The sequence below is a fragment of the Mastomys coucha genome, unplaced genomic scaffold (genome assembly GCF_008632895.1).
Source record: "Mastomys coucha isolate ucsf_1 unplaced genomic scaffold, UCSF_Mcou_1 pScaffold20, whole genome shotgun sequence".
Classification (NCBI taxonomy): domain Eukaryota; kingdom Metazoa; phylum Chordata; class Mammalia; order Rodentia; family Muridae; genus Mastomys; species Mastomys coucha.
In genome coordinates, this window is record NW_022196903.1 from 50,007,714 (window position 1) to 50,033,970 (window position 26,257).

Here is a 26,257-nt window from a genome sequence, read left to right on the forward strand (position 1 = left end):
AGCCCTCCCTCTTCTCCTGAGCCCCCTCCCTCTCTTTCTGAGCCCTCCCTCTTCTCCTGAGACCCCTCTCTCTCCTCTTGAGCCCTCTCCCTCTCCTCCTGAGCCCTCTCTTCCTGAGCCCTCCCTCTCCCCCTGAGCCCTCCCTCTCCTCCTGAGCCCTCCCTCTCCTGAGCCCTCTTCTTCTGAGCCCACCCTCTCCTGAGCCCTCTCCTCCTGAGTCCTCCCTCTCCTCCTGAACCCTCTTACTGAGCGTTTCCTTTCCTTCTGAGCCCCACTTCCTGATCCTCTCTCTCCTTCATGAGGCTTATCACTATTGTGCTGTGGGACTACTATTGTTTGGCTCTTGTGGTCATCCTTTCAAGGCCTTCTCCTTGGAGGATAAGGCAAGCATGACACACCTGGGGTTTCTTCCATAAAAACAAAACCAAACAAGTGGCATCAGCCCTGACCAACTGATATGGTTTAGTTCTTTCCTCAGACTATCGTCATCATCATCATCATCATCATCTTACAGTACCAGGACTTCATGTATGCCGGCAAGCATCCCAGCACTGAGTGTCCTCATGAGAACAGGCCCTGAGGTAGAGTCCCTGAAGTGCCTGACCTTCCTAGAACCTAACTAGTTCCTCCTTTGACTCTATAATATACCCTAGATTCCTCATAACTCAAGTTGTCCAGTCATCTAGACTCCTATCTAGGTCCTCAATGTGTCTAGGCCACACTGAGGTCCAGAGCCCAGGGGTAGGGGATCAAGGGTTTCTCCATGACTGCTGAGTGTTTCAGGATGTGTAGAAGGTACAGGGAGGGAGAAGAGCAGGCAGCTCCCATGGGTTTAGTCAGGGTGGGTTTCCATCCCTGAAACCTGAGATTTCAGTAATAGGATGGCAAAGCCAGGCGGTGTCCCCTTAGGTCTCTGCTCCTGAGCAACTGAACCCTAACAGGAATATAGGGTGGGTCCTCTCAGCCATGGTGGGGTAGGATAGGGTTTTTTCTGCTACTGCCTGTAACCCCTAGCCCCTCTGTCTAGACTATTCAAATTTGGAGTCTACATTTGGCATATACCCTGCTTTCTGCCCCTAGGTAACCCATAACTGCCCTGGCCCCTTTCTCATTTAGGTTACAGATGAACACATAAATGAGAATCAAATTCTACAACTCTCTTTCACAGGGTGGTTTGGATGCTCAAGACTCATACTGAAATTGCCTTTGATAGTACTGGTATTATAATGCAAGAGCCCTGGCTCTGGGGTCCCAATGGACAAGCAGAGAACAGAGATTTAATGAGTGAGGGAGCACCGGGAAGAACAGAAAAGGGGCTCTAGTGCATCATCCAGGGTTAGCAAGAGAAAGAAGGGGCAACTTGACACAAGCTAGAACCACTCAGATCTAACGGTGGGCAATCCTGTGGGGAAGTGGGCAATCCTGTGGGGAAAATACCTTAATTAGTGAGTGATGTGGAAGGGCCCTGCCCACTTTGGGTGGTGCTACCCTTGGGCTGGTGGTCCTGGGTTCCATAAGAAAGCAGGCTGAGCAAGCGATGAGGAGCAAGCCAATAATCCGAAATTCTCCAGGGCTCCAGGGCTCCTGCTTCCCGGTTCTTGCCCAGAGGTCCTACCCAGACTTCCCTGGATGATGGACTGTGATATGGAACTGTAAACAAAATAAATCTTCCTTCCCTAAGTTACTATGGGCCAAGATGTTTTATCCCAGCAATAGAAATTCTAGCAAAGGCAGACCCACATGGCTGTTATTTTTAACCAGGCTGGGATCTGGCCTGTTGATCTGTTTTGTCCTTTGAGGGTTTTTGAGGAGTCACTATCTTGTTATCACTTGAGGGAAGTAATCTGGGTCCCACGAGGGGATTGCTCTTGTTCCAAACGCAGCCTCGCAGCCGTGTTGCGGCAAGTGCCCTCGTACGTGTGCTAACCTGCTCTGTGAGGCTTGTTGGCTCTCAGCTGTGCTTTGTCATAAAGATGATTGTCACTCAAGCCCATTATTCCTGGAACCCGAGGTCAACTGCAAAAGAGAACTACAAGGAAAAGAAACAGACAAAAATAAACCAGAGAGGAACAAAACGGGGTAGTGAAGCCAGGGGCATGGAAGGAAGCCAGTGGCTTGGCCCTCTCCACCATGGCCTCATCAAGAAGGGGTGCGTGCTTGTGGGTGGATGGATGATGAATGGATGCCATTGCTGTGGGCTTGGTTTAATTATTTTGGGAGTGGCTTTCCTAAAGAAGTGAGCTGCCTCATACATATATGCACACTTCTTCCCATGTGATGTCATCCAGAGTCATGGAGTCAGAAGTCCCTATCTCAGTGCTGGCACTCGCCTTCAGTCACTGCAGTGTCCAGAATAGTAAGAAGTGTCTCTATTCCTTAATTCCCCAATCTTGGGTGGTTCTTCATAGAAGCAAACAAATGGACTGAGCTACTCAGTACCTATGAGGCACTAGCCGCCCACAGAGTTCTTCAGCTAAGGAGCGAAGGCTGGTCGGAGTCACACCTAAACCCTATGCGTGCTTGGCTCCTGCTTTACCAAACATGTTCCAGGCTGGCCTCGGTTTTAAGTGCTGTGGGAATGAAAGTGAGTGGATTTGACCCCAGCCTGTACTTGTCAGCCTGAATCAAAGCAGCCGAGAGGAAGTTCAATCTGGCCAAACATCCGTCAGGCCTAGTGGCAGGTTTTTGTGAGAGGCAATCCACCTCTGACCCTGACTCTTCTTGGATGCAGGACTACAAGGTCCCAACTGCTCCTTGCCTGGCCCATGTCTCAGGTTGTGCTCACAAGTGAACAGCTTTAATGACACCCACCATCTCCTCGACCCTGGATGTGGAGCAGACTTGCTCACTGTTTGTTACTAAATGATCCATTTCCCAAATCAGATATGAGGCACGTGCCTATCGTCCCAGCACTTGGGGGACAGAAGCTAGAGGTAGGGTTAGGGTTAGCTAAAGGTTGGCTTAGCTTACAGGATGAGCTCAAGGCCAACCTGGTGCTATCGTCTGTGAGTCTTGATCAGGTTTGTTTTCTCTGCCACCCAAAGGATTAAAAGGCAGGAGAACCTCAAGAACGAACGGCAGGTAGTGGTATGAGAATCTTGGACACCGCACACAGGAGTGACCAGAAAGGAAAGGTTTTGATTAGGGGCAAGGAAATGCTCACACAAGTAGGGCTTGCGGAAAGAAAGACCCTCCACAAGTTTGCCATTTATATTATCTGTCAAGGCTCCTCCCTTCCCTTCTGACTGTAAGAGTTCATCTAAGTCCTGGTCCCTTGCTGGGATGCACAGTGAGACACTGTCTCTGAAAACACTACAGGACCCTTCCAAGGAAGCCGAGTTGGGGTGAGGCCTGCACTTCACCCAGCAACTAGTACTCAGCCAGCAGTCCCCAAACTATGCCTCTTTAAGCTTGCCTGAATAGGCTCCGCCCTCATCTGCATCTGCTCCACCCTCATTCTGCAGGACTACACTGACAATGACAAAGAGAAGGATAAGTTCAATTCCCTTTTTAAAGCAGCTTTCTGGCTTAGCTTGTTTAGACTAGTTGTGACAGGAACCTCTAGAATGGGCAGAGCACAGCCTATGAGTACAGAAATAATAATAATAATAATAATAATAATAATAATAATAATAATAATAATAATAGAATTATTATCATGATGCACAGTGCAAGATTTTTCTGCGTCATTTTGAAATAGCAGTGTTGGGCACAATATTACTTTCTTCTTGGAAAATGACTTAAAAAGATAGGTCCCATTTTTTACACTTTCCAGTCTTATCATCCTAAGGACACGAGGCCAAAAAGGCACAAAAGGATGACCAGACATAACCCAGAGCCTCCATCCCTCCACCCAGAAGAGCAAGGGATGGCATGTTTTCACAAGACAAACACAAGCAGCAGTGCTCCAGGATGCTTGCTTGTGGCTTTATGCCTGCAAAGCAGTGATGGAAGGAACCACTTTTCCTCGCAGGGCAATGGAGCCGATGGAGCTGTGCTGTCACAAGGCCCTAATTGTGTAAATAATGCTGTGGGGGGCCTACTGTATTGGTCACTTTTCTGCCTGCCACGACTGCTTGGCAAGTAGTAACTTAAGGAGGAAGGGCTCATTTGGGCTCACGGTTTGTGGTTTGGGGATACAGTCCCCAATGGTGGGAAAGACATGCAGTAGGACTTTTGAGATCTCAAGCCAGCTGGTTAAGAAATATCTGTAGCCAGGAAGGAAAGAGGGAGGGAGACTGAGGTAGGGCATGAAAAGGAGGGGCGATCGGGATAGAATGGACTGTAACCCCTCCCTAAGACCTGCCTCTCAGTTAGCAATTTCCTCCAGCTATCCCCCTGCCTCCTAAGTCCTGCCCCTCCCCCAAATGACAGCTCCACCAGCTGGGACCATGTGTTCTAGTACTGCACAGCTGAACCATCGCTTACCAAATAGCCTTCAGCCCTTCCCTATATGCCTAACACTGCACGAAGCTAAGTCATTTCCCCGTGCTTTTCAGTTTTCCAGTGAAACAGGAGTAACAGGATGTGTGTGTGTGTGTGTGTGTGTGTGTGTGTGTGTGTGTGTGTGTATGTGTGTGTACACGGGTATATGATCTCAAAGACTAGAGAGTCTAGCATCTGTACAGTGGGCTGTCAGGATCTGCTCCATAGCTGCATGAGATAAGCAGCCATTATTAAATTCCCCTACCCATGGGCTGGAGAGAGGGCTCAGTGGTTAAGAGCACTGATTGCTCTATAGCTACAGTGTACTCACATACAATCAATCAATCAATCAATCACCTGCTGCCAACAGGCCCAGAAAGGATAGAGCTAGCTGCTGGCTATAACCTCTGACATTAAAACAAGTTCTTCCTCCTTTGTTTCTCTCAGGTATTTTGTTACAGGAATGAAAACTGACTAGCACAGTGGCCCAAACACAGTGACAGAGAAAGAGTAACTGTTACACAGTATGTCCCCTCCTAGCAGTGAGACAAGCAGACAGTAGTCTTTGAAGAGAGCTCCTGAGGAGGAGGGCCCAATGTGGAATGGTCTGCTGTCTCACCTCCATGTCCTGACTCAAAAGGTGAGCATGGAGACTGAGACTTCTTAGCTTAGAGGGAAAATACAGAGAAGCCTGAAGACTTGCACCCTTAGGCTCTGCTAAGGACTTCACACCTCTGTCTGTGTGTTCTATGTCTGTGCCTTTCATCTCTGACTTGAGACCACAGTTCCTAAGCAGTATGGGAATGAAAATGAGAACATGATGGTTCCAAGGTATCACCAAGGAGAAGGGTTTATTGTATATGTAATAGAGAGTAAAGCCAGAGCCATCTGGAAGGATCCAGACTGAACAGGACCATGAGAGGAGAGAAGGGGTGGAGAAGAGCTAGAGAGGAAAAGAGAGAGGGGAGAGAAGGCCAAGCAGTGGTGAGCCCTTGATGCTACTTCTAGGATACTGGCAAGAATATTTACACTGGGCAAGGAGGACAAGAGAGTAGGCTCAGATAAGAATATTTACATTTAGGCTAACATAAAACTCAAGGTAAACAGCTAAGGAATGTGTGGCAGTCCTTTTGTCTTGGTCATCCTGATAAGCCTCTAGACACAGTGACCAAGGGGACTTCGTTTATTGCCTTGTTTGTTCCTTGACTACTTTGTCTCTTTGATCTAAGAACTGACCTCATTCTTTACATGTGCCCAGAATGGTATAAAAGCAGACTGGAATGAAAATAAAGGCACTTTAGCTTCAGCCCTGGCTGAAGTCATGTTATAGTGTTGTCTCATTGTCTTTTCTTTCTTTAATCCTCACTCCCTCCCTCCCTCCCTTGAGCCCCCCTTGACTGACTGAGCTGGCTGGGAACATGGGAGCCAAGGGACTAAGAGAGTGTGTAGCCAAAATGGCTGGAAGGAGAGAAAGAGAAGCTGGGGGAAGGGAAGGGAAGCTCAGCGATTGGAGAGGTTTAGGGTAGGGGTGGGTCATACCATCCAGGATGACTGTAACAGGTACTTGTGAGTAGGGACTGAGGGAGCCTAGAGGCTAGCATAGAACTTGGTAGACTAATAGGCACCACAAGCATAGGTTAATGGAAGAGCCATATGTCCCTTTTGTCAGAGATAGGGAGAATAACACTTAGCATGTAGAAATTATCTTGTCCCTGAGGGAATGCTGGCTTTTGTCTCAGTGCCAGACTTTGGGAAACTGCTTGGCTGTTTTGGTCCAATTCTTCTAGAAGCTATCTGCTAGAATTCAACCAACTCTGATTCCATGTTCTGCCTTCTGAGTTGCCCAGATCTCAATGGTTTCCCTAGAAGCCTCATCACCGCAAGGTACAGGTCAGATGTGGAAGATGTGAGAGGGGCTTTGTCAGTGAGTGTGACAGGGGACTGCCTAGACATGAGGCTGAAGATAGGCCCCTGGGAGGCTGAACTTGGACCCAGAGATGGGAAGTCTCTGGTGGGCTTTGTGGCTGCGGAGACATCACACAATCAACATGGAATATTCTAAGTGGAGACTTTTGTTTCTCTAGCAGCCCACTTACCATCACACATATAATCTCCATATCTCTGTTTACTGTGGCTAAAATAATCCTCCCCTTGTTCCTTTCCTGCACTGTCTGCTAAGGATGTTCCTTACTGGATAACCTCTTCCTAAAACAGTTAAATACCTTAGAATGTGTCTGAGAGCTCTATCAGGGAGCCATGCCCCTGCCTTCTTATCTGATCCACCAGTTATCTCATGCCCAGTCTTGGTCCAGGATCATAACCTAGAACTTGTTTGTATGGGGTGTGTATCAGGCAAACATATCATAGAGGACATTCTAAGGGAGCCAGGATTAGACAGTTTAGAGGAAACAGACTGGGGGTGGACTGGGGAGAAGCCAGTCACCCGTGAACACATCATACCTCCGCATGCTTCTCATTTACCTATTTGGTTTTGTTTTTACCTGTTGTGCTCTGCTGGCTTAAGTAAGTTACCTCTCTCCCACTGAACTGACAAGGCTAGCGAGGGCATCGTGACTGTCTGATGACTGGCCCACCATTCTACGGAAGAGGAGAGTTGTGTCTAGGTTGCCCTAAGAGTAGAGAAGGAGCTTGGAGAACTTCTGGCCCTCTCTCTAGAGACAGCTCCTGAGCTAGTGCTCCACTCTATGGCTGCATGTGGAACCTCTGCCCAGCTTTCCCAGCCCTGACATTGCGGAGGTTCTGGTTCACAGGGAACTGCTCCCCCTACTGGGCAAAGTGAAATCTACTTTGCACAAGTGAACAAATCTTCAGGTAGAGTAGGAAGAGTCCAGAAGGCAGGTGGGCTATGGTCTCCTTGTTGTTCATAGCTGAGGCTATGAAGGACAGAGACATCATTTAAGGTTTCAAGAAAGTTGGAGTGGGCTGGAGAGATGGATCCACAGTTAAGAGCACTGACTGCTCTTCCAGAAATCCTGAGTTCAATTCCCACTAACCACATGGTGGCTCACAACCATCTGTAATAGGGATCCAATGCCCTCTTCTAGTATGTCTAAAGACAATGACAGTGTACATACATACATACATAAACCTTATTTTAAAAAGTGTGAGGACAGTCTGTTGTAGGAGAATCTGGGGCTAGAAATGAAGCACCGGCCCTTCTGGTAGCACTGGATCCTGGTAGCATCCCTTAGGATTCTTCAGTGTGGCAGGCTTAAGAGCCCAGGCCAGGGTGCCTGAGAAGGCAGTACACATCCCTTAACCTGCAGGACACACTGAGAAGGAGAGGGCACAGAGGTTCTGGCCACCCAACTCCTAGTGGAGATCTTCTGACCTAGGAGAATATTTGAACCAGGACCAGCAATAGTCCATCCTCAGAGGAAAACTTCCCCAAGATTATATGAGGCATTCCTCCCCACCTACCCTAAACTCCCATGTGTAGGTAAGTCTTTTACAAGCCCAGTTATCTCTACATATAGTTTTTGTAGCCCTTACCACCCACACTACAGATGGCTTCAGGGTGTAATATAGCAGAGTCACCAGACTGCTCCAGTGATAGCCCCCGACACAGTCAAGGCTATCCACTCATGTCAACAGTTCACAGAGCTCCTTGGAAACAGGAAGGAAGCGGGCTTTGTTCCACATGGCCATCCAAGAACCCAGGCTCTGGCATCTGTAACACATGATCTTGCACTGATTTTGTGGTTACTTCCTCAGTATTGGCCATTCTATCCCCTGGTCTGTAGGCTGCCACTTTCCATTAGTTTTGGTTCCATCAGTGGTTGATGAACCATCAGTAAACCATGCTAGCCAAATGTTGTGACCTTTCCATTGTCTCCACAATCCAATAGGTGCCTCTTTTGCGGGGGGAGCAGTTTAGGCAGCTGAGTTATTTCCTCAGTGAAGGAAGGCACAGACCCCTTTGCTACCACATCTGGTCATGAAGAACTTCAGATAGGTACTAGTTCCACTGTAATACTTTTCCTTTCATGGCTAAGCCTATAAAGGAATCTGCCTTCGAATGGATGCAACCTATCATTGTACAGGGTATGCTTATGACCATAGGGTGGTTGGTGATGTCTGAATATAAGGTTCTTGTGTCTGAGTTAGGATTTTACTGCTGTGAACAGACACCATGAACAAGACAACTCTTATATGGACATTTAATTGGGGCTGGATTACAGTTTCAGAGGTTCAATCCAATATCAGCAAGATGGGAAGCATGGCAGCGTCCAAGCAGGTATGGTGCAGGAGGAGCTGAGAGTTCTCCATCTTGTCTCCCGTGTGCTTAGGAGGAGGGTCTCAAAGCCCACCCCGACAGTGGCACATTTCCTCCAGCAAGGCCATAGCCACTCCAACAAGGCCACACCTCTTAATAGTGCCACTCCCTGGGCCAAGTCATACTCAGGCCACCACACCACGTCTCATAAAATGTCCAGATTTGTTTCTCAAAGAGAAAATATTTATTCTCTGCATATGAAAAACATTTGCAATAGAAGCCAAAAGGCAAATGTTGTTGGACTCCTTTTTGCTTTATTGAAAGTCCCCAGTTGCCAATTCACCCATATGCATGCTATCCATAGTTAGGGTATCATCCGGTTCAATATTGGTCAGGATTGCATGCATGAAGATGAGCTTTTGTTCCTGTCCCCATTGGGTGCCTTTCTAATAACCCTGTAGAGGGTTTTTATAATAATTTGTAAATATGGCAAGTGATTTCTCTAGTGTGCAAACATACCAATTAGGAGCTGCATCTGAATTTGTCCCTGGGTAGTAGGATTAAAAGCATGCCACACCTCCATCTTGTTCACTATAACTCTAACATTTAGAAAACAACTAATTTACAAAGATCTGCCTGTCTCTTCTGGGATTAAAGGTATGGACTCCTATCACTCTGTTCAAATATTTTATCTTAGCTCCAAATCACTCTAACTCTTAGAGATTTAGAAAGCAAGGTTGAACTGTGGTAACCCTTTGAACTTACTTAAAACATTTTTTTTTGTCTTTTCAGTTTTTTTTTAATTTTTTTGAATTTTTTATTAAATTAATTTATTTTTTACATTCCATTTTGCATTCCTAGACTCCACCCCCCATCCACCCTCCTACTACTCTACATCCCACACCTCTTCCCCACCCCCTGTCTCCATTCCCCACTCCACTTGACCTCTAAACTTCCTGGGGCCTCCAGTCTCTTGAAGATTAGGTGAATCATCACTGAATGAGCACAGACCCGGAAGTCCTCTACTGTATGTATGTGTGTTGGCGGCCTCATATCAGCTGGTGTATGCTGTCTATTTGGTGGTCCAGTGTTAGAGAGATCTTGGGGATCCAGATTAATTGAGACTGCTGGTCCTCCTACAGCATCACCCTTCTCCTCAGCTTTTTTCAGCCTTCCCTAATTCAACAAGGGCCGGCTGCTTCTGTCCATTTGGTTAGGTGCAAATATCTGCATCTGACTCTTTCAGCTGCTTGTTGGGTCTTTCTGAGGGCAGTCATGATAGGTCCCTTGTTGTGAGCACTCCATAGCCTCAGTGATAGTGTCAGGCCTTGGGACCTTACTTAAAACATTTTAAATTAAGTGTTTTTAATACCAAACAATAAAAAAATTCCCCTTTTAGTTAAGAAAAAAACTTAAAAGCTGATGTCCAAGATGGCGTGGGCCATGTGACAATCTATACTCTGTTGGAGTCTGGGAATTGCCACACAAACCATATGTATACTAATCCCAGTTAAACAACAACTGTTTACTCAACGCACACCACAATACTAGATGTCCAGGACTACACGAAGGAAAAACCTAATTATGGCGCCAATCTGTCTTCAGGGCAGGGTTTTTATAGGAAAACATAGGTTCAAAAGTTCAAAGGCAAGTAGACAAATGGTACACCATTTTTGGCTAACTAGACAAAGAATTAGCGACCAACCTTTAAGCTGATTGGTCCTGAGTGAGGAAAGAAGGGTTGTAGACAGGGGGTGAACAGGGGAATTTGAGAACATCGAGATAACAGGGTGCAAGTGATCCACTATAAGTTTTTGGTTTATGACAAGCACTCCTTAGTGTCAGCTATGGATAATTACTTCTGGGAAGGAGGGTCTGAGAATCTGAACTTAATTTCACCTTATGAGCAAAATGGAAACTGAATACAAAATGGCTACTGCTATGTTAAAAGAAGTAGGCCTCAGCAACTCTAACATTCTAACATGATATTAAAACAGGTAGTTTTAGAAAACCCATTTCATTTCATTCCAACAAACACATGTGCCTTTGGCAAAGTATTATTCAAAAATAGCATTTTTCTCAGAAGCATTCTTTATGGGTTATTTCTGAGATTGGAGGAGTGGTAACCTGTGTTCCTCTGCTGCAACAAATCATGTCCCCATAAATTCATGGCAGTATTATCTACATACGGCTTTAATTTTCCTCTTTGTCCTTCTGGTCCTACACTTGACCCATCTTGCACTTTGTTTTACCTGAGATAAAGTTCAATACCTAGAAGCTAAACATTTACCACTTGAAAAGACCAATCTGGATAAGATTTTGGTGGAATAATTATTACATCTGCTCTTGTGTCTACTAAATTTTCAATTTCAAAGCTATTTATATGTATTTTCTGCTTTGATCTCTGATCATTTATAACAGTTTGCCAAAATATCTGTTTTCTGGTCTCTTGTGAAATTTTTAACTATTGAGGCTGTTCTGTCCTTTCTTATATCCAGAGCAATGCTATCTTTAATAACAGGCATTAAATCTTTTAATTCCTCTCCTCTGTGGATGAGTTTTCCCTATGCTGACAGGGAATAATTGAATTGAATTTGATATTGGGGCATTTGGATTTGATTTGATATGCCTCTTAAGATATTTCCCAATGGCAAAGGGTTACTTTGCCTGTCCCTTGTTGATCTGCATTCATTCGTCGAAGCCCGAATTTGATCCAACTTGTGCATACTTGAGAAGGCTATGGCCTTCTATTTGGATTATCTCTATGGAAAAAAAAGAAAGAAACATTATTTCTAGGAATGCCTTGCCTACAATCCCTTTTCAAAGTTGTGGCTTACCACAGTTAAAACATCTGCCATTTTGATTTGTTTGTTTGTTTGAGACAGGGTTTCTCTGTGTAGCCCTGGCTGTCCTGGAACTCACTCTGTAGACCAGGCTGGCTTGAACTCAGAAATCCAATCCGTCTGCCTCTGCCTCCCAAGTGCTGGGATTAAAGGTGTGTGCCGCCACCGCCTGGCCGAAAGGAGGAGACCTTAAGGGAAGTAAATTTCCTTATCCTGCTGGCTTGATCCTACAAACCTGAGTGGGGTAGTGAGGGGATAAAGACAAACTTGGACCAGGCATGTTGTGTAGACTCTGATAGAGTGACACCAACTATGCAGCAACCTGGAACCCCAGCATGTTTATTATGTTCAGTAGAGAGGGAAGTGTCACCGGATTTTTTCTCTGTCTAATTACATTAGGGCAGCAGGAGGTCTGAGTTCAAATCCCAGCAACCACATGGTGGCTCACAACCACCTGTAATGAGATCTGATGCCCTCTTCTGGTGTGGCTGAAGACAGCTACAGTGTACTTGTTTGTAATAATAAATAAATCTTTGGGGGGGTGTGTGGCTAGCTGGAGAGAGTTGCGGGTTGCAGGAGCACAGATAGCCTGCTGGCCACACCGGAGAGTTGGCAGGCTGAGAGAAGGGAGCATAAGGAGTTGACGAGTTCTTTTATATATATATATATATATATATATTTCTCTCATCAGGGAAGAGTTAACTCATTTTGGGAGGAGGTCTGTGTAGGTGAGCAGTCTCAGGCTGTAAATATGTGGGAGGAGGAAGTTGTAGTTGTTAGGGGTTTTTGTACACACTGGTCACTCATTCATAAACACTCATACTCTTCCACACTGCCAATCACTTGCATCAGAAGAAGGCTTTGCCATCCCGGTGAGCCTGATTCGGAGGGAAAAGCTTTGCTGATTTCCTATGAGTCTGAAGCTTTAGTCCTTGACATGGCCAGCTCATGTCAAACAATGCACATTTGCTTAGAATTTCACTAGCTCAGGACCTCATCTGTTTCCTACAGGTAGGAAATAGAGAGGACACAGGAATACAAGCACTTGGAAAGCAAAAAGGGCTCTGATTAGGAAAAGGAAGGAAACAAGCTAAAGGCAAGAAGGGGACGGGGAAAGACACAGAATAAAAACAAACCATAATGACTCAGATGCAGGAAGACGCCATGATGAAAAAAAAAAAACATCAAAATACACAAACTTGTCAGTGAAGTTGTCACAGGAAAGACCCAGTGACACCTAAAGGAGAGATCACTGGTGGTCATCAGCCACCTGAAACGTCTCTCAGGCCAGATTCCACCCTGAGGTTAACTTGGGTGCAGTCCATTTACCTCTAAAGGTGACATTGTGAACACAAATACACACATGCACACACATACTACACACAAACACACACACACACACACACACACACACACACACACACACAATTTCTTTTATCAAAGAGTTGCACTTCAAGCTGCCTTTGTCATCTGATTAAGAAGAGCCCCTAACAGGTTCTTAGTCTCGAGATAAAAGGCTTTAAGAAAGGAGCCAGAAAGAAACTCAAGGGCAATTTTACTGCAGCATTAAGTGAAAAACAACAGGGCAGTCAGCTGCTGGGAGGAAAGAGATGGGAAGAGAAAAGAAGTTCTTCTGCTTTCAGGGTTAGATGTCAAAAGCAGGCAGCTCAGCAGTGGGGGACTTGGAGCAGCTGCATGGGCAGGCAGCTCAGCAGTGGGGGACTTGGAGCAGCTGCATGGGCAGGCTTCCTCTATGAGGAAGGAATGCCCAGCATCAGGGCAAACAGGGTGAAGACTTTGGGTTAGTGTTCAGAAAGGGACAATGGAAAGAAGAAAACAAAGTTCTGAGTTCTAACTCAGAAAGCGGGCTTAGCAGTGAAGATCTGCAGGCAACTTCATGGAGTGGGGTATATATGTGGGATTGAGGGGGTGGGGTGGCTGCTCCTCCCTTTGTCTGGTCATGTCTTCAGGTGTATCATGTTTCTTTCCACCCCTGGTTGTAAAACAGGATTTCCTCCCATGGCAGAAGGTCTCCAGCATTGTCTGGGCCTGGGAGGCATTCGTTGTCTATATTAAAAAAGTCCATTGACCAGGTCAACTGTAAAGGGGACCACTGACCATCAGCCTTCCTATACACCCCCAAGACAGTGGGCATATTGACATTCATGTCTCAAATGGTACCTGGAAAGTAGATGACAACAGTAAATGGTCTCTCCTATCTTGCTGACACTCACCCTATGTCACCCTATGCCATAGCGGTGGGAGAAGCCCTGGTGTTCCAGTCTCAAAGGTTTTGCGACTGTGGCAAACATCCAGAAGAAATGGTTTGAAGGAAGGAGGATTCCTTTTGGCTCACTGCTTCTGAGGTATCAGTCCCTGGTCACCTGGGTCTGAGGTAAGGTTGAGCATCCTGGTGTCATGAGTCTGTGGAGTAGAAAGCTGTTCACCTTTATGGCGGCCAGGAACCAAAGAGAATGACTTAGAGAAGGGGAGAAAGGAAAAGATACATCCTTCAAAGGCATTGGTTAGCTACTCCAGCCAGTTCCTACCCAGTGATATCATCAAATATAGAATCTATTAATGGGTTAACTCATTGGTGAGGTCAGGACACTCCTGACCCAGTAACAAAAGCATCCCTCAATCCTGTTTCTATCAGACACTAGGCCTTCAACACATGGGCCTTTTGCAGGACACACATCATGTCCAAACCACAGGGTGTCTTTCCCTTTCTTTCACTGGCATTTTCTCTTTGGGTCCTGGTTTTCCGGAATCCTGGTGCTCCCTTGAGAATGGACTCTGTCTGTCAGGGAGTCCTTTTCAGTCCTTATTTCTCAGATGCTTATGTTTTGATGACATACACCTGTAATCCCAACCCTTGTGAGGCCAACACAGGAAGATAACAAGTTTATGACCAGTCAATGCCACACTACTGTTGCAGGATATTTTATCACAATGTGAATCCCAGAATTGTGTTATTTACTAGAAGAAAAACCTGCTCCTAGTTGTGGTATGGCTCAGCCCTACCTTTAATCCAAAAGCTGTCTATTTATTGTAAAAAAGGATTAAATAAAGTCAATCATAGACCAAGGCACAGTGCAAGCAACCAGTTGACAGGGCGTGAACATAGGAAAAAACAACAGAGATTAAGAGGAAGTCAGGAGGACAAATAGAGACACACAGGAAATAGAAGCAAGGGACACTCAGTTTGAAAGGTTTTGTGAGACAACGTGGAGAAGGGGAATTTCCTTTTTCCTTTTTCTTTTGGGACATCATCAGCTGAGGCTTTTTCTGCCTCTCTCAGCAGGCTTTAACCCCAAGCATTTGGCTCATGAGTAAAATCTAATGTTGAGGTCTGAGCCCGCCCCCACCATAGCTGTAGTCATTTGTTCCATACCTGCCAGCCATTTCCTATTGTTTCTGTAATATGCCTGCCAGCCAGTGATGCAGAAAAATAACTTGACAGAGCAGGGCCATGGTGACCACATACCCTGTTATGTGTTTTGTATGTTATGCAGTTTGTTAATCTTAAGAAATCCACAACTATAAGCTTTACATAGGACCCCCCCCCCCCCCCAAAAAAAAAGATCTCCTCCTCTGCTCTCATGAGCCCCTTTCTAGTTTCATGACCTACAGACATATATAAAGATACACATAAACATATAAATTTAAATTGAGATTCCACACATCAAAGAAAACACTGCACAATTGTCTTTCTGAGTCTGGCTCACTTCACTTAACACAATCCCAGCAATTGGGAGGCAGAGGAAGATGGATTTCTGAGTTTGAGGCCAGCCTGGTCTACAGAGTGAGTTCCAGGACAGCCAGGGCTACACAGAGAAACTCTGTCTCAACGCCCCCCCTCAAAAAAAAGAGTAACAACAACAACAACAATTTCTGATAGTATCCATTCTCCTGTAAGTGCCTGACGAGTACTTGAGTCATACTTTAGCCACAAAACAGCTGAGGACTGACTTGTTTTTAAATTTGGTGGATATGGAGGCCATATTGAGATTATTGTTAGTACTCCAGGAATTCCAGACTCTTTAAACAAGAGGCAAATGAGAGTGGAGTTCAGCATCTCCACCTTGAAGCCATTGCACCTGTCCAGTGGAAGTAGCTGAAACTTAGCTTTGCTAGTCTAAACACTGACACTCTTTCTGGCCCAGAATAGGAAGTATTTTAACTACTCTAGCTTCAACCAAATACTGACTCTGCCCAAGAAGCCTCTTGCCCTTCAATCCCCTCCGTTAGGAGCTGCTCCTCTCTGTTCCTCTGGGCACTCCTCCACTCTAAGACTGCTCCAGAAAGCTACTCTGCATCCTGGATAAACCCAACTTTATGGAGAGCTCTTGGTTCTTCTACTCCATATCAACTCCCACTATCTGCCAACCTCCAGGTCTCTGTCTGTTAACGGAACTAAGTTGCCTGCCTAATGTTCAGAGACTATTCAGGAGCTGGCAGGGAAGAATCAAATTCATTCGAGGGTTTAGATGATCATCTAATTTTATATGATAGAAGTGAAACCAGTGACTGGGTTAAAGTGATCCTCATTGAAGCTAGTGAATGGGTTAAGATGCTCCTGGCATCACTGAAGTTTGTGAGTGGCTCAGTTTTCTCCTATTGTCACTGAAACTGGGAAATGGGTTGAGGTTCTTCTAGCACCATGGATGCTGGCAAATGGGTATTTGTGGTGGTTTGAATAGGTATGGGCCCTATAGACTCATGTGTTTGAATGGTTGGCCCATGGGGAGTGGCACTATAGGAGGTGTGGCCTTGTTGGAAAAAGTGTGTCACTGTGGGGGGCAGGCTTTGAAGTCTCCTATGCTCAAGCTCTGCCCAGTGTGGAAGACATTTCCTGCTGCCTATGGATCAGAATGTAGAACTCTCAGCTCCTCCAGCACCATGTCTGCCTACCATGTTTCCTGCCATGATGATGATGGGCTAAACCTCTAAGACTGTCAGCCCCAATTAAATGTTTTCCTTTATAAGAGTTGCCTGTGTCATGGTCTCTTCACACCAATGAAGCCCTAACTTAGACAGTCCTCCTAGCACTAACAAGTCTATTTGGCATTGTTTCTGCTTTGTCTCATTTTCCTAAACCTTACTCCCTAAATAATTACCCAATAGTCAGCTTGACCTAAAATTGAGAATAGGGAAAATTGCCAGGCGGTGGTGACGCACGCCTTTAATCCCAGCACTTGGGAGGCAGAGGCAGGTGGATCTCCGAGTTCGAGGCCAGCCTGGTCTACAGAGTGAGTTCCAGGACATCCAGGGCTATGCAGAGAAACCTTGTCTTGAAAAACAAAACAAAACAAAAACAAAACAAAACACAAAACAAAACAAACAAACAAACAAACAAAAGGATAGGGAAAATGTCAAAGGCCACCGGTCACAAAACCTAACCAGTCATCTTTCTGGTTTTATAGGAACACTTGTGGACAGCACAGCATCAAAACTGCATCAAGAGACTCGATTGCCATAAGAATTAATGACCATCCTACCGTCTACCTGAATATAGCTGCAACTAGGCTCCTCAGGAACTCCACACAAGCTTTGCCTCTGTGGCTCTGGCAGGATGGAATCTGGCTAGATTCCCCCACTCCTACCCCAATTCCCATCCTTCCATCCTCCCAACCCCCCACCCCCTGGATGGGTGCCTGCAAAGCCCTTTCTTTTCCTGATACTCTTTAAGGTGAGGCACTGGCCACTGGCCACACTGGCTGACTGTGGAACTGGGCTTTTCCTCAAACTGGGCTTTAAGGTTCTTCCTCAAAGCGCTATCTTGGGATTCAGGAATTACAAGGAGGGACAAGAAGAAGGCCAAGAGACCATGGACAGGAAGGTGTGTTTCAAGCCATCTTTACCACACAGGGCATTGCCTTTTCTCTTTCCTGAACACTGCAATGGGCCTTGGTCTCTCGTAGCTAGTTTCTTCATTTCATTTCTTTTTCATTTTTGTTTGTGATGTATGCATTGTGTGTGTGTGTGTGTGTGTGTGTGTGTGTGTGTGTGTGTGTGTATGCATGTCTGGGCACGTGGAAGCCAGAGTTCAATGTTGGGGGTCTTCCTCTATCACTCTGCATCTTACTTTTTGACATGGACTTCTCATTTAACCTGGTATTCAATGTTTCAGCTAGATTGGTAGGCTCGCACGCCCTTGGAATCCATTTGTTTCCATATACTCAGTGCTAGGAGATGATGCATGTTATGGGACTGGCTTCTACACGGATGCTGGGGATCTTAACTCAAGTCCTCACGCTTGAACAGCAACCACTTTATCCCCTGGACATCAAACCAGCCCTTAGTTCCTTTATTTTGTCTGCAAAGAGACATAATGCTTTCCTGCAAACTAATTCACATGTTTTGTGTTAGTTAACAAATTGTATTGGAGACAACAGAGGGGTTCTGGCTAGTGTCTACTGGAGCCCAATTGGTTCTTTCCAATATATTTCCATTTCTCTCCAAGGTGTTGGTAAGGAGAGAAGGCAGGACATCACATAAGCCCTTGGAGCATCCCTGCAGGAGGGTAAAGGGGTTGTCTTCATGAGGTTTAGATCGAGAGGGTATGAGGAGGAAACTGCAGTTTCCTAGTTGTGTCACTAAATGCTGTCATGGCTCCCTGAGTGGGTATAGGCCTCTGCTGTGTACTGAGAATCCCAGTCATGGTCTCCAGGGAGATGTGGGAGCTGCTGTGGCAGGAGAAAGATGGGGCACTTTGAAGAGATCTTTTTAAAAAAAACTTTTAACCCATAAATGAATGAGACAGAACAATATAATAATATCAAGTTACCAGTTTACAAAATTCCAGATGACTCTGAATTACTTTATGACAGAATGGAACAGGTTAAAGTTACCTGTGCCTATGACTAATCTTTTCATTTTCAAGGTTATGTAGGTTGTGGAATAAGTTTTCCTATGAAGCAAGTTGCTATACCAGGCTGGTGTAGAAAAGCCTTCTTTATTGTCCACATTTCCTTATCTCAGTCTCCAGTGGGTTTGAATGCTAATCTCAGATGTTTACACTTTAGCTAGGACTGGCTAAAACACCCAACTTCCAACCAGGTCAGCAGCAATGGGCCAAGTCCCTGGGACAAGTGGTCTGATCAGTGCTTGGATTAGTCTATGGGTTCCCCACACTGCAAGCTGTTAAAACACTGGCAAAGATCTGTCTAGACTTGCTCCAGGCTTGCTCAAACAGGCCCATATCATGCCAGCCACTGGGAAAAATATGCATGAGACTGCCAAGCATGTGGTGATGAGAATGAATTTTGGACCTGACTCGTAGAGATTATGGTTTGGGGTTATTTACAGATAAAGAAGCAGGGCGGTTTGAGGTGTTGGAAAGGTGATTGTAGGTGAGGATTAAGGACACATCAATGATCTTAGTCAGGACTACTGGGGACAGCATACAATGACAGGGACTACCTGCAGTAGGCCGGGATGGAGACATCTCAATAGCCCAAGGCAGCTCTTTGTAAAAAACAGTTGTTCCCATTTCTCCTAACCTTATCCCTGGACAATGGCTATATAGATTTCATTTGTGGGTGACTGTTTTTCAGTTGCCCTTGGTGTGCATAATTATTCTATTATATCTAACTTTCTTACTTCTTTCTCCTTCTGCTCTGGTGAATTCTGTGAAACTAGATGTTCCTTAATGTAATGATTCTTAAACAATTAAAAAATTGAGGCATGGGGCACAGCACAGCACAGTTCTAATGGCCCAGGTGCATGCCGTGTGCTCTCATCTTGAAAACAATGTAATAAATGCATAATGGTAGTTCCAGATTAATGCTTGACTTGCAAAAAAAGTTTGAAGAAATTGTTAGAAAATGAAATAGAGCCAACTTTGGGACCTCAAAAAAAGGAAAAAACAATTGAAGTTATGAAATAAGTTGCACATTTGAGAGTGGTTCCTGGATAAGCAAGTATAGAATATGTAAAATCTTATATTAGTAAAACTAAATCAAAACACTGGGACTCTTAGGAGAGTCATTGTGTGCAATGTGCAAAAGCAGAAAGCTAGAGGAACTATTGAGTCAAAGGTTAACTTGATTCTTTCTGGCCACTGCCTGGCAGCTTTGCCCATGTCATTTATCATTGAACTTCACAAGAAAATGCAAGTATCTTGATTCAGAGCTCTGAGCTCTGAAGTATAATAAGTTAAAGTTTAAATAATGACAAGTTTGCAATTATTTTTTTGGCTATAGACCTGGGAATAGGGAAGCTTGAAATTTTGGGGAACAATTGTAATTCTTGACTCTTTGTGGGATGTGGTTATTCTTTTGAATTTGATTTTGCAACGATTATACAATGTCTTGTTTTTTAAAACCTGCTTTTGGAGTCTCAATAAAAGACTGGGGCAGGAAAAAGCTAGAGAGCATGTAGAGATCGAGTGAGGAGTATGTGAGGTGAATGTGGAGAGCGAATGAAGAGTGTTAGAGAGAGAGCATGAGAAGAGCATGTGAAGAGTAAGTGAAGAGAGAATGTGAGGCTTGTATAGAGAGTGTATGTGTGAGTGAAAGGAGAGTGCATGTGGTGTGTGTGTGTGAGATTTTTGTGAAGAGTGTGTGTGAGAGTGAAAGGGGAACGTGTTAGCATTTTGTATAAACTCCACCCCCACAGATACCTGGCAGCAACCAGGTATGCTCCTCCCCAAGGTTGCCTGGCAATGGCCACGTAGGCCTGACCCTATAAAAGGGGCTGCTTGCCTCCTCCTTTCTTACTCCTGCTTTTCTCCCTGGCCTCTTTCCCCTTTGTTCCCCCTCTTTCTCCATTCCCTTCTCCCTCTCTCCACGTGGTCATGGTCATCCCCTACTTCTCTCCTCTCTCCTCTCTGCCTTTCTCTGCCTCTGGTACCCTCTTAACTCCCCTTTCCACGACCTAAATAAACTCTATTCTATACTATACCAGTGTGTGTCTGTTCCTCAGGGGAAAGGGATGCCTCCGCTGAGAGATGCCTCCCCCCACACCTCACCAGAACATATTCTTATAGCTCTTTCTCTTTTTATGATCACACAGAATGCACAGAGGTGTGTATGAATGTGAGACTTTAAGAAAAGTGCACAGGAGAAAAGCAGAATGCACAAAAGAATGCAGTGTGCAGCCTCAAGCTGTGAGCGAATAAGCAAGAGAGAGAGCAGAGAATGAGAAGAGAAACTTTAAGCTTTGAAAAATTGCCTGTCAGCTTGTACCCCAAAAGTAGCCTGTGTATATTTATTATGCGCCTTCCAGATATCCCTGCTTCCAGTTGAGAACTCCGATCCTGTGTCGAGGCTGGTCCCTGACACAGGACCTCTTCACAGGATATATGTTTTTAAACAACAGTGGCATAAGCATGTTCTGAGTGTGAAATCTTAAGCCCCCAGACCTCAAAAGGACACTGTTAAATATCTGTGCAGGCCCCAGGAAAGGACCAATGGCTTAAACTGGTTTATACCTTCAAGTTCCTGAAAACCACAAGGATTGCCATAGTGCCCCAGGTGTTATCTCCAGTAAAGTTAATAAAAATACTCGTGATCCTTAAAATTGGTAGTAAAAGCAACCTGGAAGCAAATGAAGAATGTCACAAATGTCCTCTTGCTTAGCTTTTGTTTTGGGATACTTGTTAAACTAGTGACTACACTGTGCTTGGTTCTTCACCCTAGAAACCAGCATCAAAGATTTTTGGGAGTTGAGAACTTGTGGTCTCTCACTGCATGGAGTTTGGCTATCTATAAGAGAGGGCCGTGGGCCAGGTTCATTGTCCTCTAGACTGACCATTGTGTAAAAAAGAGCTAACCAATAACAACAATAGCACAAGGATAATGATGGTTTTCTTGATATTTGTGGAATGGGAAGGTAGTATCTCCTGATTGGGCCATAGGGAGAAGATGTACTTCATTTGGCCCACCATCTGGCTGACTGGCTATGAGGTATCCACAAGTTTGGATCCAACCTATATAATACCTCCTAAATCAGCTTTTCTGCAAGAACTTTGAGGTGAGAGTTTCCCTGGCTTCTCCATAAGCTGGTTTCCCAAGTAAAGATGTCTTCCCTTGCCTCCATACCTTGTCTTTCAAATTAACTGGCATGCCCTGAGAACAGCAACCCTGATTCCTATGAATAGTCTGAGGAACATTGGATCTTGAGCGTTATTTTTTGTTTTGTTACAGTGTATTTTAGGCTGGTCTTGAACTCACGATCCTCCTGCCTCGCCTTCCCAAGTGCTGGGATTACGGGATGCCCCGCTTTATATTAACTCTAGGTCTCTATTTCATGCGACTGTATATAGACTCTTCTTAGCAGTGGGCTGAGGAAGAAGTATGTGTGTTCCAGCGGGGAGATTCGAGCGTCTGGGACAATGGAGAAGCCCATGATCTGAAGGTGCTCGGGCACCTAGGTTAGGTCTGCACTCTCAGAAGCCACGTCCTTGTGCGCATTTGTCTGGGGCGTCCTCTTCACACACTTCTGAGCTAGTAGGTGCCCTTCCGGGTTCTCTGCCGAATCTGCGGTTGCAGACGCGGCGGCTGCGCCCGCCTGAGGGAAGTGCGGCTGCGCGCGCCTGCGGCCTGACTGCGCTATTTCATCATGCACCGGGCGGGCCGCGCGCCGCTTCCGTAGCAGCCCTGCGCACCGCCTAGGCGGCGTGCTCATGCCCTGTCTGCTCCCCACGCTGCTCAGAGCCACCCGCGCTGCGCTGCTGTTGCTGTCGCCGCCCCGAGTGGTCGCAGCGTCCGCGTCTCAGCGGCTCCTCAGCGCTCCCGCGCAGCCCGCCGCCTCCCGGAGCAGCATGGACAGCGCGGAGGAGCTGCTGGCCCCACTGCGGCTAGCCGTGCGCCAGCAGGTACCGACCCTCGCCCGCTTCCGCGCGCGGCACCCCCCGCCCGCCCGTCCTTTCCCTGTCCACGCGCAGCGTCGGCATCCGTGATCCTTGGGCCTCGTGCCTTCGCTGTATGCCCCGAATCCAGCCGTAGGCTTCGCCTCCCTCCTTGAGCAAGCACCCCGGTGGCCCGGTTCAGCGGCAAGCCGATGCTGCGCGCTTCTTTTCTTTAGTCTTGGGGAAGCGTTTCCTTCTCTTCGTCTTCCTTGCTTCTGTATTTAGCCTCAGGATTGGCTCAAAAGATACGGTCGAATCGTGGCTGTGGGGAGGTGTCGACCCCCCGTCCCCCAATACTGATGCGAATTCATGATCCCTCTCCTGTCATCTTTCTGCCTTCTGAAGAGGGTGTCTGGAACCAGCGAGCTTTCGGATCAAGCTGGAAATTGTAGAAGAGCCATTCAGTGAAGTCATCCATTCTTAGGGTGGAACACCTGAAAATGTCATTTTGCGGAAGGGAGGGCGGTTTCTTAGCTGGAGAATCTGGGGGTTTAATGCAGACCTCCTCTCTACTGTAGCACTGAGTGTGGTGATCAGACTTAAGAGAGGGAAAGGAGAAAAGTATTTCGGATGATACCCACACCCATTGAGAGCCAGAGCTTTCCGTAGGGCCGGGCATCCGTGACCTACTAGCTGTAAACACTGGTCGGGTTGCTCCTGCTCTGGCGCCTGATGCAATCGTTTGTCTAGCTAAGGATGGTGGAATCCTGTCTTAAGGATAATTCATTGGAGCTGAGGTGCTGCAGCTTCGAGGAATTCTGCTACTTTGCTCTAGTTTGAGCCTGACTCAAACTAGACTTTCATTTTGAATTTCACTATGGGCTTTATTTTTTATTTATTTATTTTTATTGTATGTTCTGTACATTCAGTCTCCTTCCATCCACCTTCCACTCCCCACATAAAAGTATGTATGATTGCCTTGTTTTTTTGTTGTAACTTAAAATCTCCTTCCTTTGGAACAATACATCTAATTTTGGGGGAAAAAAAGCACACACTGCCAACCCCTCCCTCTGCCACGTTAGCCTGGAACTGCAGTACATAGTATCCATCTGTAGTAAGACTGGATCTAGTTAGCTTCAGGACGCACTGATCATGGAGAGCTTTCCTGTGCTACTTGTGTGACATTTGTGTCTTTTGTTAAGTTGTTTGTTTTGGCTTGTTTTTTGGTTTCGTGTGTTTGTTTGATAGCGTGTTTTTGTTTTTTGTTTTTTTAATTTTGGGATATTTTCCCAATAGTTGAATTAATTTATTTAAGTTAGTTTGGATTCTTTCTCTAATTTTCCGGAAGTACATATACATTGATTAGTTGCCTGGAAATTTTGAGTCATACTGAGTCCGGTGTCTCTGGAAAGAGTTTGAAGATCATCTAGTTAAACCTTTTTCTTCTTGGACATGTATGGAAAAATGGAATACAGTCTGTTCGTTTCACAAGTTTTCATTGTAAAGCTTGTGAACAGAAGACTTGCTAAAGTGTCATTTGGAGGGTATTAAAGGATTGTTCTCAGCAGTGGCATGTATTTCGAAGGGTGTTACCAGAAATACTTTTGCCCCAAAATAAAATTCAAGCTTTTTCAAAACTAAACTTTTGGAAAACTGGTTTCTGTTAAGTCTGAGCTTCACAGATTCACAGTGCTTCAAGAATTTTTATGAGATAAGTAGTGATATTAGCAAACATAAAGTTGTTTTTTTTTTAAAAATTATATTATGATAAATATGATATTATGAAGCTCCCTATGACCAGGACACAGTGTGATTCGCATTGGTAAAGATTTTTTTTCAGACTTAAAACACATTCCTGGGTTTATGTAACCGAGTATAAAAAGTTCAATGCTGTGGTTTCTGAGTTAGAAATAACTTTGTTTCTTTTTGAGATAGGTCCTACTTTGTGGCCTCAAACTTTAGGTCCTTTTCTCAGAGATAGGGGTTTTTTTTGTACCCCAAGCTGTCCTCAAAGAAAGCATGTAGTGGAGGATGATCTTGAACTTCCACCTCCAGAGGGGTTGGGATTGAACTCTGAGGTTTCTGCATTCTAGGCAAGCATAGGCCACTAAGCTGTCTCTAGTCCTTTGAAATTACTTGAAAAATATTTTCATATATTTTTATTTATTTTCTGTATGTGTGTACACATGCTTGCCACCTACTCAGGATATTATTTTTCTTTTTCTTTCTTTTCTTTTCTTTCTTTCTTTTTTTTTTTCCGAGACAAGGTTTCTCTGTATAGCCCTGGCTGTCCTGGAACTCACTTTGTAGACCAGGCTGGCCTCAAACTCAGAAATCCGCCTGCCTCTGCCTCCCAGGTGCTGGGACTAAAGGTGTACTCCACCACCGCCTGGCTCTTTTTCTTTCTTTTCATGTTACTGTGTGTGGAAGTTTTGCAGGAATATGTTCTCTCCTTCCACCTTGGCATCCCAGGGAATCAAACCCAGGCTGTCAGACTTGTTAGCCTGCAGTCTTACCGGCTGAGCCATCTCACTGGGCCTTTTGAAATCACTTGTAAGAAACTACTGCTTGTCAGAGCTTTGATCAAAGAATTTCCACAGTTACCTGAAAAGACTTAGAATTCCGCTGTGTATGATTCTTTAATAGACTTTACCTCAAAAGTATTTTGAAATACTTAATACCATAAGTCATAATATATAACATATATGGTAATCTGTCTGATAAATTAGAAGTTAATAGATTAGCAAATCATCATAAAACTTTTTATTTTACTTTAGAAAAATAACTGTTTTCAGGATGATGATCATGTTATATTGAGGTTTTTTAATTTTAAATAATTTAAAAATTTTTTAAAGTTTTCAAGTTTCCATTTTACTTTGTAGTACAAGTATTCCTCTATCCACAATGTAGACTTCTTTGTATATTGTAAATAGTGTAAGTTGAAACTGCCTGATAACAACACCTAACTTACCTAAGAACACCTAGCTTAGCAGCCAGGTGATTGTGGAGTGTCTCGTTTACCCTTCTGATCATTTAGCTGACTGGGAGCTACAGCTTGCCACCCAGCATCACAAGAGTATCCTAGATATCTCTGGCCCGAGAAACAGTAGAAGCTCAAAATTTAAAGCATGGTTTCTACCAAGATGAAAATGTGTAAGTTAAAGCTTAGTTCAGGACCTGGCTGCTCAGCAATAGCTCACAGAAAAGCTCTTATTCTTGGTGACTTTTGATGGTTAAAGAGGAGCCCTAAGGATGGAGAGATGACTCAGTCAGTAGTGAACTTGCTATGCAGTCATGAGCATCTGAATATGATCTTCAGCATCCATGAAAAAAGCTGGATGTGGTGGCACATTTGTATAATTCCAGAGCTAGAAAGGTGGCGTAGATGGTTGCAGGAGCCCTACTCCTGAGGGTACCCAAGCTTTTAGAAGTTGTTTCTTAGGTTTGGAGTGCTGTCTTCACACCCTCCTTTTCCCCACTCTCAGTCCCCTGCTCTCTGCCTGACATTCACCGCCACCTCTGCAGCTTTGGGCTCACAGTTTACCTGTTCCCTGCATTCAGCTGTTGTCCCATTCCTTGTTATCAAGATTGCTTTTCTCATTTAAAAACAACAACAACCAGAAACAAAACAACTAGGCATGGTAGGCCACACCTTTAATGCCAGCACTGAGGCAGTGTGTATCTCTTGAGTTCTAGGCCAGCCTGGTCCACAGAGCCAAGTTCCAGGACAGCTAGGACCACACAGGGACCCTTTCTTGGGTGTATAGGGTGGGGAGAGGGGGACATACAACAAACAAACAAACAAAACAAAAACAAAGAAGAAAGGAAGGATTCTGTCTAAACAGTGATTGAGGGTTATAAGTTGCCTTCATGTGGATCTTCGTACTTGTTGGTACAAGCAGAATCTTTGGAGGTGACTGACCTGTTCTAGTTGTTATAGGTACTGGTGAACAGTTT

At 45.1% G+C, this 26,257-nt stretch overlaps 1 protein-coding gene and 1 long non-coding RNA gene across 2 annotated transcripts in view; both read left to right on the top strand.

The window, feature by feature from the left end:
• LOC116098125 overlaps positions 1–17,425 on the top strand; it is a 29,916-nt gene extending 12,491 nt beyond the window's left edge. The window contains exons 2-3 of the long non-coding RNA XR_004121719.1: positions 13,762–13,900; positions 16,932–17,425. This is a non-coding gene — a long non-coding RNA (uncharacterized LOC116098125). The remainder of the gene's footprint in view (positions 1–13,761; positions 13,901–16,931) is intronic.
• Positions 17,426–22,059: 4,634 nt separating this feature from the next.
• Gars1 (glycyl-tRNA synthetase 1) overlaps positions 22,060–26,257 on the top strand; it is a 42,528-nt gene continuing 38,330 nt past the window's right edge. Inside the window, exon 1 of the mRNA XM_031381982.1 lies at positions 22,060–22,327. Coding sequence (XP_031237842.1) covers positions 22,136–22,327 — 192 coding nt within the window. The 5' untranslated portion in view covers positions 22,060–22,135. The remainder of the gene's footprint in view (positions 22,328–26,257) is intronic.